The sequence below is a fragment of the Sinohyriopsis cumingii genome, chromosome 4 (genome assembly GCF_028554795.1).
Source record: "Sinohyriopsis cumingii isolate HCF-2022 chromosome 4, ASM2855479v2, whole genome shotgun sequence".
In the NCBI taxonomy this organism is placed as follows: domain Eukaryota; kingdom Metazoa; phylum Mollusca; class Bivalvia; order Unionida; family Unionidae; genus Sinohyriopsis; species Sinohyriopsis cumingii.
In genome coordinates this window covers 47,343,248-47,361,347 of record NC_142964.1, presented here as the reverse complement: position 1 = coordinate 47,361,347, position 18,100 = coordinate 47,343,248, and the positions used below count along the sequence as shown (strand labels likewise).

The 18,100-nt window shown below is 35.0% G+C and overlaps 1 protein-coding gene across 1 annotated transcript in view; it reads left to right on the top strand.

Moving 5' to 3' along the window:
• Nucleotides 1–14,902, top strand: part of LOC149801106 (uncharacterized) — a 249,792-nt gene extending 234,890 nt beyond the window's left edge. Inside the window, exons 2-4 of the mRNA XM_089954264.1 lie at nt 4,464–4,600; nt 5,147–5,224; nt 13,850–14,902. Of these exons, the coding sequence (XP_089810390.1) occupies nt 4,464–4,600; nt 5,147–5,224; nt 13,850–14,221 (587 nt within the window). The 3' untranslated portion in view covers nt 14,222–14,902. The remainder of the gene's footprint in view (nt 1–4,463; nt 4,601–5,146; nt 5,225–13,849) is intronic.
• Nucleotides 14,903–18,100: the final 3,198 nt, after the last annotated feature.

The following is an 18,100-nucleotide window of genomic DNA, read 5'->3' as shown; positions in this document are numbered from 1 at the left end:
GTCACAAAAATCACAAGGTACACAATGATTATATTTCCACTCTAAAGCACAAGGCTAAGAAGGGTACAAAATACAAATGAGCAACCTGTCACCAACAAAATCGATTAAATATGTCGCTAAAACCCCAGGTACGATACAACGCGTCATGATTTGCGTATTATACACTATCTTCTTCGAGGGTATGACCACGAATCTAAAGATATCAGTGACCCTTATATGCTTTGTACTAACTACGTTCCTTCCTTCTTTATCGAATTTATCACTTTTAAATCTAATATAAATTAAATATCATATAAGCGTTCTTTCATTACCATTTGCACTTCTTCATCCATGTGATTTTCTTGACCGGTCTGGTGAATAAATTATATACTAAATAGAGAGGTTTAGGGTACATAATGTTATAAAAGTTTGATATCGGAAATGTTGGGATATATGCGTTATGAATGTTGATTTGAATATAGTCAGCAAATTTTGTTTTCAGTTAGTTCTCTTTCATATATGTGACATGCCTGTTAAGTTAAATGTCTTTCTATTCTTATGTTGTTTGTTTCCACCTTGTAGCTACATATACACATTTAAGCATATACATAACTGGGTAATATTCACAATATTCAGAGTAGCATGGATCTTTGTTTTTGTCTGTAAGCAGTGCTGTTTATAGAAACCCTTCCTTCCAATATTATATACAAGTTTATGGGGCTAAAGAAATATGTTTTGAATTGTCCAATATCCTCTCTCGTCTCCAGATTTTATCTAACCAATCACTGTATGTCTGCATGTTGTACATCGATGATCTGTTTGCAGTTATAGCCGATGTAATGAATACTAATTTCGCATCATAAAGAACTTATTTATCAAATACCGCTGTTTGTATATTCATACAAGAGTTTCATTTCTAACCCATTAATTGTAATCTATACACAATCTCCTTCTGTAATATCGAAATCGGTATGTGTAATGAAACCGACTCTCTTTTGTAAAACATCATCACGTATAATGAAGTATCGCCTGTATAGTTTTTGACGCATAATTTAAAAAAGTGTTTTTATTACTGTTTCAGTTGATCCTCTTTACATCTTTTTATCATGCCAAGAATTATGGTTCTGTGTAAATCATCAATATTCAAGTTGAAGGCCTTGTTATGCAATCCGGTACATTAAAAGTCCAATTGTTAAATCAAACCGTATTTTAACATAACCATATAGTCTAATATTATTACTGATCATATTCGTGATGTACAATTGATGACAGTAATAAATACATTCTTTTAATTCGTGACATTTCCAACGTAAAATCTAAATGATTCTACAATCAGAATAAACAAATATCAAAATTTTATATTCAGTGTGCTTTTGTCTTCTATACCCGTTTATTTGCGTATCAATTTATGAGACAATTATCTTTGATGAATGTATGGTTATCGTCAGTTACAATAGTAACTAACAATCTCAAAAACAAATTGGCAGTAAACATATGACACATATAAACTGATCATCCGCTGTTTTCCTTCGTGTTATGTTATATGAACGTGTCCAAGCAGAATCCAAAATATTGTATTTAATCCTTTCTTCCACGTTCTAAAATTTAAAATAATGTTAGGATTTGGGCCAAAGTAAAACAACCTTTAGCCATATTACATTTACTACTGATGTAACCGCTTTATTGTTGGATTTGTCTTATTAAAAAAGTAAAATTACATGTAATTTTATAAAAACTCTCACTAGTGTAATGTTAATGTTAGACATATAATGGCATTACTTATGTTAGACAAGAAAGCTGAACACGAACATTATGACCGTACAATTTAGTTTCAGTTCATTTTGATATTTCAAGCTTTCCTATCTTCTTCAATAATGAGAATAACAATTCAAGGCTATGATAAGAATAGTAATTGTTGCCCATTTGAACAAAAGAAATATGAATATCTCAAATCCTGCAAAGCTAAACTGTATAGCTAGATTTGTTGACAAGGGTAACTGTTGCCCATTCGACAAAAATATGAATAGCTCAAATCCTACAAAGTTACACTTTACAGCTACATTTTACCAGAGGATAGTAAATATCTTTATTGTTAATAAACTTAGAAATTTTAGTGTACGATTTTGCTAGGGACCCTGAAAAGCATGTGTGTATAGGAGGATCAACAACTCTCTCCTCTCAGTCATGGCTACAATGTTGAATAGGTTATACACTGTGTAATTGTAGACGACTGGCATTTTTATTTAGATATTGAATTAATTTGAAAACCTATCTTTCAACGCTGCAAAACTTATGTTAGGTCTCTTTGAACGGGAATCACGCTTTGCTATCGTGATTGAAAAGAAATACGATAAGCTACTGAACAAATTAGAATCACGAATCGCCGAAGTCTGCTTTGTCACATATGCATGCAGGCTATTTATCCTTCGCCTTCTTCCATACATCCTTTTGCTTCTAATCTTTGTTATTTACTTTAACCGTACTTATAATACTCCCGCTTTTAATATCTCGTAATTCCACAATTTTGCCATAATTTGCATCAAATCGACATTTTTCAAACTACATAAATGATAACTGCTGAATCATACGTTATTATGGAATATCGTCAGAAAGAAGATGAAAAGAACAATTCACATTAACATGCAAGAATATGATCTCGTACAAGTGTCGCAAAAGCAGGAAAAACTTTACAAAAATTGAAGAATATAAATATGATTTGTCAGAATTCTTTATAAAAATGCCTCCGAATAAAATATACTGGGCGCATCTCTCGGCCTAAAGGCAGAAAACCAGATTTACTTTGCTGGGACTTCCTCTTAAAGCTACAAGTTTGGTCCGTGTTACAATAATTCAGATGTGTCGATTCAGAATCTAAAAATGTTCTTGTACAACTTTTCCCAATTACATAAACTGCTGAATGATTAAAACAATTTTTGATCCAAATGTATGTCGATAATATCTTGAAATCTAGATATGTTGAGGTGAATAGGAGAAGCGGTATAGAGAAATGAAAGACTGAAAGGTATAGAGGTAAAATAAACTACGTATGGAATGCAGTAAATCAGAAGTGTTAGGTGAAATCTCCATGGGAACGTAGAAATATCGGTTGGACTTCTAAGAGTATATATTTAGTTTGTTTGCGTGAACACTTGCTTTTCTTGGTATATTCCTTTCATATCTTTAAAATATGTCACAGTGGTGCAGAATTACCTGACACAGAAAAATGGATTGTATTACTATCTTTAGGACACTTTTCAAGTATGATGGAGACTTTTCCTAGAATGTCACATGAGCTTCAAATAAATTTAGACTCATAAAATCAAATGAGTGAAAATAATGCATGCAATTATCAATTTAACTAAGCTATGCAAAAGTTATTGTATTAAGCTAGTATGTAAACTTGCTTGTTTGACGGGTATAACATCATATAAAATAAAATGCCTAAAATCCTACATATCCATCGGTTCATAAAACATTGGAGTACAAACATATTTTTGGTAATTATTTCCTCCACGTTGCGGGAAAATTATACCTAGTGGTCAACTTGATATTGCTTTTCCCACATCAGCTTAAAATATTATCATTAGCAGTAGTATTATTAGTAGTATTTATAACTATTATTGTTGCTTTTTGGTTGCTGCTGGTGCTTTTTGTATTTATGATATTGACTGGTACGGTTATAGAATAATACAAATGTTTTGCTTAGCATTCCATGTAGTAGTACATTCATAGAAGAAAACACTTCATCTTTATCGACTACTCGCACCAGGGAAAATCTACGTTGGACTTATCATCTTTTGTTTCGGAATGTTTGTTTATTTACCAGCTCACATACGAATTTAAAGCTTAGTCTTTTCATCTTTTCGATTTGATTACAGGCAATTTAACTGTAGTTCGAACCAGATCCCACTGTTTCATAGATCACAATGGATGGAAATTGTTTCCAGTAGTAGGCAACATAGAATTATAAGATATATTTATTTGTATTTCGACTGGACTGAAATACTATTTGCGATTATTGTGAATTCATTTCAAGTTATTATATCTGGATTATATCACTGTGATTTGCTACTCACGGTACCCTGTCACGATACCTCAGTGGATAATATTTCTAATTATTAAAATGGATCACATATACGATCTGACTTTTCGACTGTCTCTGCTATCTAAATACTCATGAAGCTCTATATCTTTTTCAATATAAATCATCGCTCACAAACATCAACACGAACAGCCATGTGTATTGCGTGTTTTCCTGATGCTCATTTAAATAGTTTATGATCTTGACTTGTATTAATCGAATTGCTTTCTTTACATAATAAGTGCAAGAAATGCCTATTATTGACAATTTCCAAAGCAATTCCTATCCTTACGATGACTGTGATGACTATAAATCACACTATTAAGATATGACATCTGATGCTGTTAGAGAATTGGTAACGTCTTCATTTTTCAGCTGTTAAACATTTTCCTTCCTTTATTAGGAGCTGAAATGGAAGTGAATCGCATACTACAGAATGTGATAGTGGCACATAACATAATTCAAGTTGTTAATCTGGTTGTTGGCATCATCATTTGTGGAGCAACGTCGCATATCTATCTGATGCTGATTCACCTGTCGGTAAGAAATTGACATCATCATTGCATGGGCAATCACATGAATAGAAGTATTTAACTCTTAATAATAATAATAATAATAATAATAATAATAATAATAATAATAATATTAGTATTATTATTACAAGGTAAATTCTAGTTTAACTGGATAACATCTGACCTGAAACTCAGATTGCATTAAATATCTTGTTTGTTACTTAGGAACATGTCTAAGTCATATAGGAACCTCCACAAACCTGATTCGCGGACAAAAGGTAAAGACACGATATATATATATATATATATATATATATATATATATATATATATATATATATATATATATATATATATATATATATATATATGTGTGTGTGTGTGTGTGTGTGTGTGTGTGTGTGTAACAGGTTTAATATTAGTGCAGTATAATGAATTAAATGAATGTATGCATGTATATATGTTAGAACTGTTTATATTTATGCATTAGAGATTGTACCAGAAGGAGAGCTGCATGTCACAATACCAACGCTAAATCCAGCCAATCTTAAAATTTGCCAATCTATTTTTTCAGCCCATCTTGCCTGCATTTGTTTTCGTCATCTTCTGGATTGCATCACAATGCAATTACCAGAACCTGCGTCACATTCTTGTACGTATTCCGATGCTGTAGAAAACTCTCTCTCTCTCTCTCTCTCTCTCTCTCTCTCTCTCTCTCTCTCTCTCTCTCTCTCTGAGACAAATGAGATTCTACCAACGAGTCCAGCCTAGTTCGGATTGACTCAGAGCGCATACTTATGCAGACATAATGTTATATTGCAGCTATAAATTAAGGAAGAATTTTGATTTAACCATAACACCTACACGGCCAACTACAGACCATATGTTGGGTCCGGGGTGACCGAGTGGTCTAAGTCATTCTCCGTTATGGATCTCTGCCATCTCACCTCTGTCTAAAAATTGTCGTTAAATCCTAAATTAACAATAACAACAACAACAATAAACCATCTGTCTCCACAAACAGGCACAATATTAACTCTCTCAGTAATGCGACAAATGAGATTTCACCAACTGTTTCCAGCCTAGGTCGGATTGACACAGAGCGCATTCTTATACAAACAGCATTGCATATTGCAGCTATACGTGCAGGATGAATTTGGATTGTCTGATTGATTGATTGATTGGTTGATTTTAACGGCGCATCAGCACTGTTAGGCTATTTAGCGCCAAACAAAGTGTTATTTGTATAATCTTTTAAAACTTATAAAAGGTCTTATATCGACCAGCGGTATAAAAGAACAAATGGTTGAAATTAAAAACGGTAAGGTGGTAACGGTGCAAAATAAAGCTTCCCGATCAACGGGAGATGTAAAAAAGATGAATAGGTATTAAAATGGGACGGTATATATATTGCATAAAACTGCACAAGGTGATAGCATACAAGTCAGAGTTTAGAGTAAATATTTACGGTTTTCAGGAACTCTATAATACGAGTGATGTTTACAGTATCAAAAAGTTCTTTCATGTCATGCACAATGTAATAATGATCGCGCGTAGGTTGTAGGTCAAAGCACTCTATCATAAAGTGCTTGACAGTGAATGGTTCATTGCCAGAAACGCACTCTGGTGGGTCTTCACCTTTTAGTATGTGGGTGTGGGTGATATAAGTATGACCAATTCGGATTCTTGCAATGACTATCTCCTCCCTACGAATGGTTCTGTAGGAAGGATTCCATTCTCCTTGAGTAAGGGCCATTTTAGCAGCGCGATCTGCATTTTCGTTACCTTTAATGCCAATGTGGCTAGGTAACCAACAGTATATTATATTGTGGGAGACACTCAGCTCGGTATTTTTGAAGAGTATGTTTTTTAATAATGGGTTCTCCAGTTTTCTATTGTGTAGTGACTGGAGTACTGATAGCGAGTCGGAGAAGATGATACTATTTAAAATATGTTTCTTTTCTATATGATGCACAGCAAGGTCTATTGCTCTGATTTCGGCTGTAAAAATTGATGCTCCATTTGGTAAGCGAACTTGCGTTGTGTCATTTCCAGAAACAAAGGCTGCAGCAGCCTTTTCCTCATCCTTTAATCCATCAGTGTAAATTCTGGTGTAGTTTTTAAATTCGGTGAGGAGTTCATGGTAAGAGTTGTGGAAGACAGAAGGGTTTATTTCTGATTTTTTCCCATCGTGTAGCGTAAAACGTACTTTTGGTTGTTTAATTAACCAAGGTGGTGTTTCGGAGATGGACGATTTCTGAATTTTAGAAAGATCTATCTTTGTAGTGTCAAGGCTGGGTGATATTCTAATGCCAAAGGAAGGTATGGCGTTTGGTTTATTTTCGTATAAAGTTTTGTATTTGGGTTGAAAAACAGCCGAAAAAGTAGGATTCAGAGGGTTTGATTTTAATTTGAGGGCATACTGTGCAGAAAGCATTTCTCTGCGACGCGATAACGGTGGTTCATTCGCCTCAGCTAGAAGGCTTTCACACGGGGACGTTTTAAATGCTCCCAGGGCCAGTCTTATTCCCTGATGATGAATTGGATCAAGCATTTTAAGATATGACTTTCGGGCTGAACCATACACAACGCAACCATATTCTAGTTTGGAGCGAATAAACGTTCTGTATAAATTTAGGATGAATTTTCTATCAGCACCCCAGTCAGTGTGCGCTACTACTTTAAGTAGGTTAAGTGCTTTTAAGAATTTAGCTTTTAAGTTCTTTAGGTGTGGAATAAAAGTCAGTTTTCTGTCAAAGATAATACCTAAAAATGTTGTTTCCTCAACAACTGGAATAGGTGTTCCATCCAGCGTGAGGTTCGTTTCATCGTGATGTTTTCGTAGCTGACAGAAATGCATGCATACCGTTTTTGATTTCGAGAATTTGAAACCGTTTGCATTGGCCCAATTTTGAATTTTGTTTATATTTTGCTGCAGTTTTCTTTCAATTGTATGCATGTGCTTTGACCGATAACATATTAGAAAATCATCAACGTATAACGAGCAATCCACACCAGGAGTCTAACACTTGGTGATGCTATTAATTTTGATATTGAAAAGCGTCACAGATAAAACACTGCCCTCAGGCACACCCATCTCTTGCTCGCGCATATCTGAGAGGGTAGAGCCCACTCGTACTTTGAATTCTCTGTCGGAGAGAAAATTGGATATGAAAGAGGGCAGACGGCCTTTTAGACCTAGATCGTTCAGGTCATTTAGTATCCCGTACTTCCATGTCGTGTCATAGCCCTTTTCTAAATCAAAGAAAACCGCTACTAAATGTTCTTTCTTAATAAATGCATCGCGAATAAATGTTTCCAGTCTAACCAGATGACCACTGGTGCTCCGGCCATATCGAAAGCCACTTTGGAAAGGAGATATTAAATTGTTAGTTTCCAAATACCAGACAAGCCGAGAATTGATCATTCGTTCCATTGTTTTGCATACACAGCTTGTGAGTGCAATTGGTCGATAGCTGTTGGGGTCTTGGCTATCTTTACCAGGTTTTGGGACTGGTATTACAGTTGCTTCTTCCCAGATTTTTGGTTTCAAAAGAGATGTTAATGATGATTCTGGAAGGTGTTTCAAAAACTGGTAATGTATTTCGTCAGGCCTAGGGGAAGTATCATGGGCCTTATCTAAAGCCTCCCTAAGCTCCTAAGTGAGAACAATTGATTATAACTTTCCGAGTTGTTGGATGTGAATTTTAAACGTGACTTTTCTTTTTGAGTTTTAAGTTTTCGGAAGGCTTCTGAATAATTAGATGATGAGGAATTTTTCGAGAAACTGTCAGCAAGAATATTTGCAATGTCACGTTTTGAACTAAAGTTGTTATTGTTCAGTGTCAGATGTCGGAGAGGGTTTTGTTTTCTCTTTCCGTTTATTTTGCGTATAGTGTCCCAAACTTTCTAAACAGAGGAACGAGAGTTTAAAGAAGAAACATATTTCTTCCATGATGCTCTTTTACTTTCTTTGATTGTGCGGCGAGCTTTTGCCCGGACAATGCGATATATATTTAAGTTTTCGGGCGTCGGGTGATTATTGAATTTTTTTAATGCTTCTCGGCGTTGCCGTATGGCTTCCTTACATTCCTTAGTGAGCCAAGGTTTTAGGGTTCTTTTACAGTTTGTTGAGGACTTGGGGATAGATTCTTATGCAATGTCGGTTAAAATAGATGTAAAATGCTGAATGGGATCGTTAACATTGAAAACTGTATCCTCATTCAGCCTAGTTTTACAGAGTGTTTCAAACTTGGCCCAGTCGGCCTTCTTTAAATTCCATTGTGGAATTACTTCATCAATTGTAGAGTTATGATTTACAAGGGAGATTGTGAAGTGATCGCTGCTGTGAAAGTCATCAGCGACCTTCCATTTACAGTCCAAAAGCAGCGAAGGAGAACAAATTGTGAAATCGATGCATGTGTATGTACCCGTGCCTAGGTGTAAATATGTAGGTGTTTTGGTATATAGACACAGATCGTGTCTAGAAATAAGGTCTTCAACTTTGTAACCTCTGTCACTTATATGATTCGATCCCCATAAAATGTTATGGGCATCAAAATCCCCGAGTAAAACAAATGGCGCGGGAAGCTGTTGAACAAGGTAGTCTAATTCGTTTGGTACTAGGTTAGTGTTTGGTGGTAAGTAAATAGAGCAAAATGTAAATCACTCGATGTAGAGTAACTCTTACAGCAATGGCTTGTAAATTCGTGTTTAAACGAATGAAGCTATGAGGAGCTCTGTTGTTCACAATAACAGGAACTCCTCCTGATGCCCTATCAACATTTGGAGAGCAGGTGTTAAACAGGGAGTAGTTTTTAAATGTGATATTGTCCATATCTTTCGAGAATGTTTCTTGAAGGCATAGTACCGCAGGATCATGTTCGTTTAAAAGCAGGAGAATATCATTGTAATTTGCTTTAAGTCCTCGACAATTCCATTGTATGATAGTGTTTTTCATTATAAATTTAAATTAAAGATTGTGGAGCTAGGTTAGACCTTTCGCAGAGGGAATTTGTTTTGTTATTTCTCTGGAGGAAGTACGGGGGTGAATTTTTTGTTTGTAGGTCTGGAGTTTCCTTGGGTGCATGGAGCAGATTCTTCTGCATCCATGCTCTCGATGTCTCCAAACCTGTTATAAAGTTTGATGGGGTGATCTGACCACTTTTATTGCCTGTTTCCATGAAATTTATTTTTGTTTTTTGTTGATTTAGGTTGTTGGGTATTGCTGAATGTAGTTTGTGTAGATGCTGTGTTTCTCTGTGATTGATAATGAGGGGTGTTTGAGCCTGGTGTTGAATCGGGTGTTTCTGTTTGTGTTTGAGCGTCCTTCGTTGTTTTAGGATTGCTCTTCACTACAGTGGAGAAGGATGGGCCAGGATGGGCTGTTTTCGCCTGTACAAGTTTTCTGGCTTCTGGATAGGAAATATTATTTGTGTATTTTACCCTCTGAATTTCCTTCTCCTGTTTCCAGGTATCGCAATCCTTGGAATTTGCGTGGTGCTCTTTTCCACAGTTGACACAATGCGGAGTTGCTCTACAGTCAGCTTCCTGATGAGAATTTTCTCCGCATCGGCCACATATTTGGGTTTTAGAGCAGCGGTCTTCGTGATGGCCGTATTTTTGACACTTATAACATCGAAGGGGGTTTGGAATGTAGATGTCAACCTTCACTTGCAAGAAGCCAACTTTTACCACTTTAGGTACAGTTGGCTTGTTGAAGTTGAGTACAATGGTGTTGGTGTCCTGCAGGTTATTATTACGTTTGATACGTATTCGACGGACTGCAGTGACACCTTCATTTTTCATTCCTTCAGTGATATCTGCGTCGGTGACTCCAGCCAAGTCACGACATCCAATCACGCCTTTGGACGTATTGAGTGTGGTGTGAGCGAATGAGGTCACTGGAATATCGAAGAAAGTTTTTATTTTCTTGATATTGTCTGACTGACCTCGTCGCTCACATTCCACGAGAAGGCAACCCGATTTCATTTGTTTGACGCTCTTTGGCGTACCAATCAAACCTGTAATTGTTTTCTCGATCACAAACGGAGAGAGTGAAGCAAGGGATTTTACGGCATCTTTAGATTGTATTACCATGAAGCGTGGAAATGTGTCCACACTACATGATTCGTCGTCCGAGTCAGATAAAGTTTTCGTACGTTTATTTTGATTTTTTTTGGAAATATCCATTTTGGCTAGATTAAAAATTCAGCACCTGTGCTCCCCACCCACCAAGGAGCCCAACAAGGGGACACTTTTCAAGTGTCAGGGATACACAGATGCCATACTTAGTTGATAAAATTACCTTTGATTGACCCTGAAGTCGCCAATTTCTAAGGTCGGTAAAATTACCCCCCGATTGACCCGTTAAGCCACCGCTTTCTAGAAAGTCTTCTAAGACTTGGAAAAGGGAAAGATAAAGGATTAGAATATAGGGGCAACGGTGGTATCAAGAGAGATACAAGGAGAAAGATAAAGGAGGTGAGAGAGTAAATAAAGACTTCCTAGGGCTCGGCGTGACCAGCCGATTTGTCGGAACCGGGCCCATCCTGACCACCCGTCTAAGAGAAGTAGAGGCCAAAGTAGTGTATTGCATGGAAAGCCTCTGCTCAGCTACCAGGATCCTTTCCTCCTCCGACACGGGACGCAACCCACGGCAAACAGGTTGCCTCTACTTAGTCGCCTTTTACGACACGTAGCGAGGCACGTCGCGCCAATTCTACAACCCCGGACCCGCAGGGGGAGAATTTGGATTTAACCATATTCGGTCAATAACATTACATATATCTCCAGAAACAGGCACAATATTAACTCTCTCAGTAATATTTATATTTCTAATATTACACTAGGTTGTAGATATTAAAAGTTCTATTGAATGTTATAAAGGAAATATATTCAAGATATAATATCGGTAAAAATGAAATAAACGATTCCATATCTCGGCCTATTGTTACACTGCTTTTGATCCAGAGTGTCAAACCCTTTATGTCGATTGTACACTATATTTTATTCATATTTTTTCTTATTAATATCGCATAATCGACTATGACTAGTCTTCAGCCTATATAATGGACACTACTTGTGCGCTATGTAACAGTTTTATCTCAAGTTCTTGTCGCATCACCTAGTCTAAACTGTACGACTTCAGTTTATTCGAGGTGTGTTTTATAACATATCAAAAATCGAAAGGATTTCTAAATAGTCATTCATTGACACTCAACCCACTTTATCCAACAGTAAAGTGATGTGACTTAGCACTGAGGCTCAACAAATTTCTGCACACGTCGTTGTACTTTAAAAAAATTGTGTATAACAGATGCATTTGTTGAATATATTGCATCATATAATACATTTACTAATACAAACTCAAAAGATTTTCCTAAAACCACAATTAGATGAATCTAATATTAAAGTTGTAATTTCTAGTCATAAGTAAGTGCACTGGGTGGAAAGATAATTTTTTTTTATATAAACAATTTAGTTACGCATTAACGTAAATATTGTTGTAATAAGTTTGGAATGCATGCATGCATTCTACAGTATCAAGGCGTATTTAGCGCCATCCACTCGTATTATGAACTTGATACAAACATTTATTCTAATATAAATAGCCTTTAATAATATCAGCCTGTATTGCTGCTTATTAAGGAGAAAAGGTACAAAAAACAATATGAGAGTGTTTTAAACCATTCCTTTTTAGTTGTTGAATACAGAGATGGTTTCAAAAAATGATATGCATAGAAGTGTACCAAAAATACTTTCTTACAAACAGCATCTCTTTTAGAATAATTGGGAAGTCTCTACAATCATGTATCCTTTTGTTGGGATGACATAGAGACTTTCTCTTGTCATCTTTGAAACTGAGGCATTATTAAAATGTTTTAACTGATTGAAAGGAGAAACTGTAATCATTTGTAACAGATTCAAGTTTTAAAAAAATCACTTAATTTCGGAATATTATCCCAAAACAAAAAATATGCATTGATCAATCTCCCTCTGTTGTAAATACAATTATTGAGCTAGAAAGTAGATTTAACTGAAATAGCAAAAATGATCCATGTAAAATTGAATTGATGTTTTACAATATGATATAAATATAATATGTTGTGTATGGGAAATGAATGATGAAAATGTCACATATATGCATTTGTTTAATCTTTACAAAAACACAAATATAATTTAGATGCGGCCAGACATTTATATATTATATAAGAAATGTACGCATTGACTTAAGAAAGGTCTCAATTTTTGCGCTTTTGTTGAGTGTTTTAGATTGGAAAAAAACATGCAACTGTTTTGCATACATATCTTTCATTTAGGGCGACATACCGACAGACAGAGACAGACACCAATATATGCATGCATGTATATAATGGTTACACTACTAATGGTATCTCCCTCCTTCCGCCTAACATGCTGTACTAAATCAATTTTTAGACCTTTTAATTAGAAGCATTTGACATTTCGTTTCTTTTTCCGTTTCCTATTTAGCAGATATTACATTCTGTATTGGGTCTAAAATGAGAATATCGCATTTATAAGGAATTGTGAGATAGGGTTGTTTTTAAATCGGATGCTACTTATATACGGTGTAGAATTGAAAAAACATTATGTAAAAAATTAACAAATATGTTCTCAATTAAGCTTTCAGATAGTGTTGTGATATTCGTTCAAAAAATGTTTACGCTTAGCAACATTGCAATTTGCAAATAGCTTAAATTATACTGTGTGGAATATTTGTTTACAAGTGACACAATGGTCGCGTTTACTTTGAAATAACAGCCATAAAAGCAGTTGATGTAGCTTGATTTCAAGCAACATCACGTATGAACTAGTTTTCACTTATTTAAATGTCTATTGGATTTTAAATATATGTGTAGAATGAAGTTAATGAAAATGAACTTCTGGAATAAACCAAACATGTACAAGTATATTAACTTTTCAAGTTCTAGTCAGAAGAAATCGTTATGTTCAATACCTAAACCTATGTATGAAGTGTTGAAAATAAGACATTCTATTTAGGGTACATTATTATAAGTTGGTTCATACTTTTCCGTCCTTTCATTTCCAGCTTTTGTTGATTAAAATATCAGAGCTTTTCTTTGTATTATGTATCACATTTATTGACCACGTAATGTTTTAGTATGTACTGTATAAGGTTATACATGGTTATAAAAGGAAACAATTGAATTGAATTGAACTTCCTCTGGGGGTGAACGATGTATTGATTTGTTTTTTATATTTCTCATTTCTTGCATATTTTATCTAATTGCAGGTCCACTTTAACTGTATCCTAAGTATCTTGTGGTTCATGGCCGTTTGCCCAATTTTCATCATATCAATTACCGTACCCATGGACACGTACGGATATCCTTATTCAAGAGCGGTTGACGCCGTACCCGTAGTCGTGGCCGTTTTCAACGGCATCCTGAGTTTTAGCTCAGTAAGTTTTGCAGTCTGCTCAATTTGGAAGGCTGCTCGAAATGTTGCTCTCAATGCAAAACTTGCCACACTGCAACATGTCGGAGGACATAATCACTCCAACTTCCCATACGACACAAGAAATACGTTTACAGACAATAATGGCATACGAAATCCTCAAGCCACTTATGTTCAACCGATGTGGACAATGACAACGGTTCAGTAACAAGGAGCAAGTACGTCTGATTTCGTCCTCAATTTCCAGCATCAGATGATGCGAGTTTAACCAATTTATATAAGTATGATAAACGTTCCAATTATCAAACTGTATTCAAGCTTTGACTGTCAGTGGTTCACTGAATGTTTTCAGATAATGTAATATGTAACAAAATGGTTGATGTAAGAAATCAAAATAAAGTCCTCTGACATTTTTGAAAAAAAATGTTAAGTATTAATTTTTTGTGTTGAAACTTAAGAAAGAAACACTTATCTTTTTAGATAGGAAATAAAACCAAATCACTCGACCATAAAAATAATAAGACAAGGCAGCGAAAATGAACCAAAATAACAAATACTATCAGAATATTTTATTTAGAGCCATATAATATTGCCTGGGACAGTCGAGTAGAGCAAGCATGTTCTATGGTACAGCTTGTACAAGTTTGCATATACCACTGCAGGATACGAGTCATTTGTCTCTGTGAAGTAGTTTAGAAACATCTAAAAGAAAACTAATTCGAATAGGGTTAGTGCCTAAGTTTTATTATTATTATTATTTGTCACTGCTTTTATGACTTTGACATCTTTTGACTCACTGTAGGGTCTTTATCGCTCAGCTCTTTAACCTAAAATCCACACATGTCGTTAGACGGTCACTGGTGTCATCAAATAAACGTGCATAGTTTGATTTGGTGTTGTTACTGATATTTTCTACTTATTTTCTACGGAAACACTAATTCATTAAAATAAAACCATTGGTGGTTTGTTGTCCTTAGACTGAAATCAAGTTGGTTACTTTCTTCTTATTCCCTTTTACAGATTCAACCATCTTCACGTCCTTTTCGCTGTTTATTCAACCATCTTCACATCCATTTGGCTAGTATCGCCAATTTCCGATAAAATAAGCAATTGGTTGCCACTTAGGTTGTGCTTATTAAAATATATCCTCCATCAAATGTGAAAACTCTTCAAGGAGTTTATTGCAATTTTCCTTACCCAGGGGGATCATCAGAGTTTTTCTTTAAAGCCGAATAACAATATATCACCAATTATATGGAGGAAGGGTTCATGATATTGTAAGGTATACAGTTTTAGTAATTTGAAATTAAATAGTTGATTAATTAGTTGTGAAAAGTGTTTGTGACGTATCTTGCAGTGTCTGGCATGAAATATTAGTTTTCGGCTTCAAATAGCGTATTAATTACTCATGCATTTGTGAGACACAAAACCCTTACGAATGTGAAATTGGAGATTTATCTTCTGACGATATAATGTGTATAGAGAATTATTTGTAATATTTATGAGTTTAAGAGATTTTCAGTTGACATCGACGAAATAACGGGCAATAATGGGTACCTGGCATGAACAATGCACACTGTGAATGGTATTAGATGATTTTGATTTCAATGCCTCTTGAACAGCATGTAGTTAGGAATCTATTCCAACAGTAGGTAAAGTTATAAGAAAAGAAGTTTCTCAAATTTCGAGAAATATGTAACTCAATATATAGTAGAGTTGATAACGCCCATTAGAAGTTTACCTATTAAGCCCGAATCTTGGTCCTGCAGTTTGCCCCTAAAATGATTATGTCATAGGTAATTCTTTGTTAGATTCTACGTATTGATACATTTGTCCCACAACCGCATGATTTGTTAAATGTAATCCTACCAATTGTATGGTCCTTGCGGATATGGGCAGTATTAAAAGCCATTATTGTCTTTGAACAGATAGTATCCAAACTTTGCCATGCCTGAACCGCTACATAGCATTAGCTAAGTTTTATAAAAAAGCGTTCTATAAAAATTGATGAAATTGGCGATTACATATAGAGGGGCGGCTACAACCCACGCCAGAAGAAGCTTTTGTATTTTGCATAATAATATGGGCCATTACATCCCCTCATTAAAGATTTCTGACATGGAGACTTTTTTGGCAACCTATCTCTAGGGATTGTGTCCGTCTATCCGTAAATAACATAGTTAATGTCCTCTTATACTGTCGAAGATACACGTTGACAATTTCGAAATGCGATTACAGAAGGATATAGAAGTATCAAAAGTTTTCGGCATGTGATATGAGCCAAGGAAAACGGAGTTGGCATTGCTTTTAGCAGTTCGTTATATTATGTGGTTAGTAATGTGAAAATTAAAACGTTTCAACGTCAGACCTAGCATTACGGCACATCACCTGACTTATGATTATGACTTGGATGTTGCCACAGAAGCCGGCGAATGATTAATCTAGGTCATTACGTAAAACATGACAATTTTTGTTTTGATTTCCACTGAATGGTAATCAATAGGTATTAAGTTAATGAGAAGAAATAGGACACACACACACACACACACACACACACACACACACACATATATATATATATATATATATATATATATATATATATATATATATATATATATATATATATATATATATATATATATATATATATGTATATGCATTAGATCTGTAGTACTATTACCACGAACAGGAGAATATGTTATTTCGCTATGTGTTTACTAAACGTTGAATAAATGTCAAATAAAATGTTGCCATACCTTCAACAACAATATCACTAAATCCGTCTTGAAAAGTAAAGGTGCATGGCTATAGTTCCCAGTTGACCGTCTGTAAAGATGTAGGTTTATTTATATCCGACACTATGCAGTTTATGAATCTACGATATATGCTTCTAAAGATGCGGTACTGACCTTAACAAACACGAGGTAAATCCGTTCAATTTTCTTTTAATGTAATTGTTGTTTTTTTAGGCTAGATATGTTAAAGCAGGATAGTCTTGTGACTCATTTAGAAATGTGACCTCTAAAAGATGTTGAAAGATACTCTTGCTATTTATATTTATTCATTTTTTTTCTTCATGACAGTGTTATTCACTAAAGAATACATACAATAAAGAATCGAGTCCTTTCACATTACATTTACTACATTTGAATATCGAGTCCTTTCACATTACATTTACTACATTTGAATATCGAGTCCTTTCACATTACATTTACTACATTTGAATATCGAGTCCTTTCACATTACATTTACTACATTTGAATATCGAGTCCTTTCACATTACATTTACTACATTTGAATATCAAATCATTTCACAGTACATTTACTACATTTGAATATCGAATCGTTTCGAATCTCCAGTACCAAACATTTCGGTATTGTTGGCACTCAAAGGCAATCATCCATTTGTGCTCTGACGTTCTTATCACTGAAGAAAGCATAACCTAATGCATATTACTGAATTGTTTATATCAGCTTGTTAAATGGGACAGTGACGCAAACAGTGGAAGCTCTGAGCAGAACAATGGTCTCCAATAAAGCTGAATCAGTACTTTAATTGATAATCACCTCTTGCATTACCGTCATTTACCAAGAAATGTCCAGTGGTCTAATGATAAGCTTTCAATGTAGTTTAACATGGAACGCTTGTACAAAATACGTTTAGACAATTTTGAAATACTGTGGATGTGTTTCTGTAATTTGGCCTATGCAAAACGCTGCTAACGTGTCATTCTCAGTAACACTTGTGACTAACCATTTCTCTGGTCCTTTGTCTGACGGAAACTTAGGGAGACTAATTCTGATTCACTGAGGTTATGAAAGCAATATATTAAGTTTTAAATTTGTAACGAGATAAATGTGTATTCAAATCAAATAAAAACAATAGGACGATATTGATTATGACTATACCTAACCAAGAAGACCTGAACTGGAAATGCAGATAATGCAGTAATTAAAATTTGCTAAGAAAGGGCGGCCATATTAGATGATATATCAGTATCATTTGTTTGATTAATTGATTGATTGATTTTATTTTTAACGGCGCGTCAGCACTGTTAGGCTATTTAGCGCCAAACAAAATGTT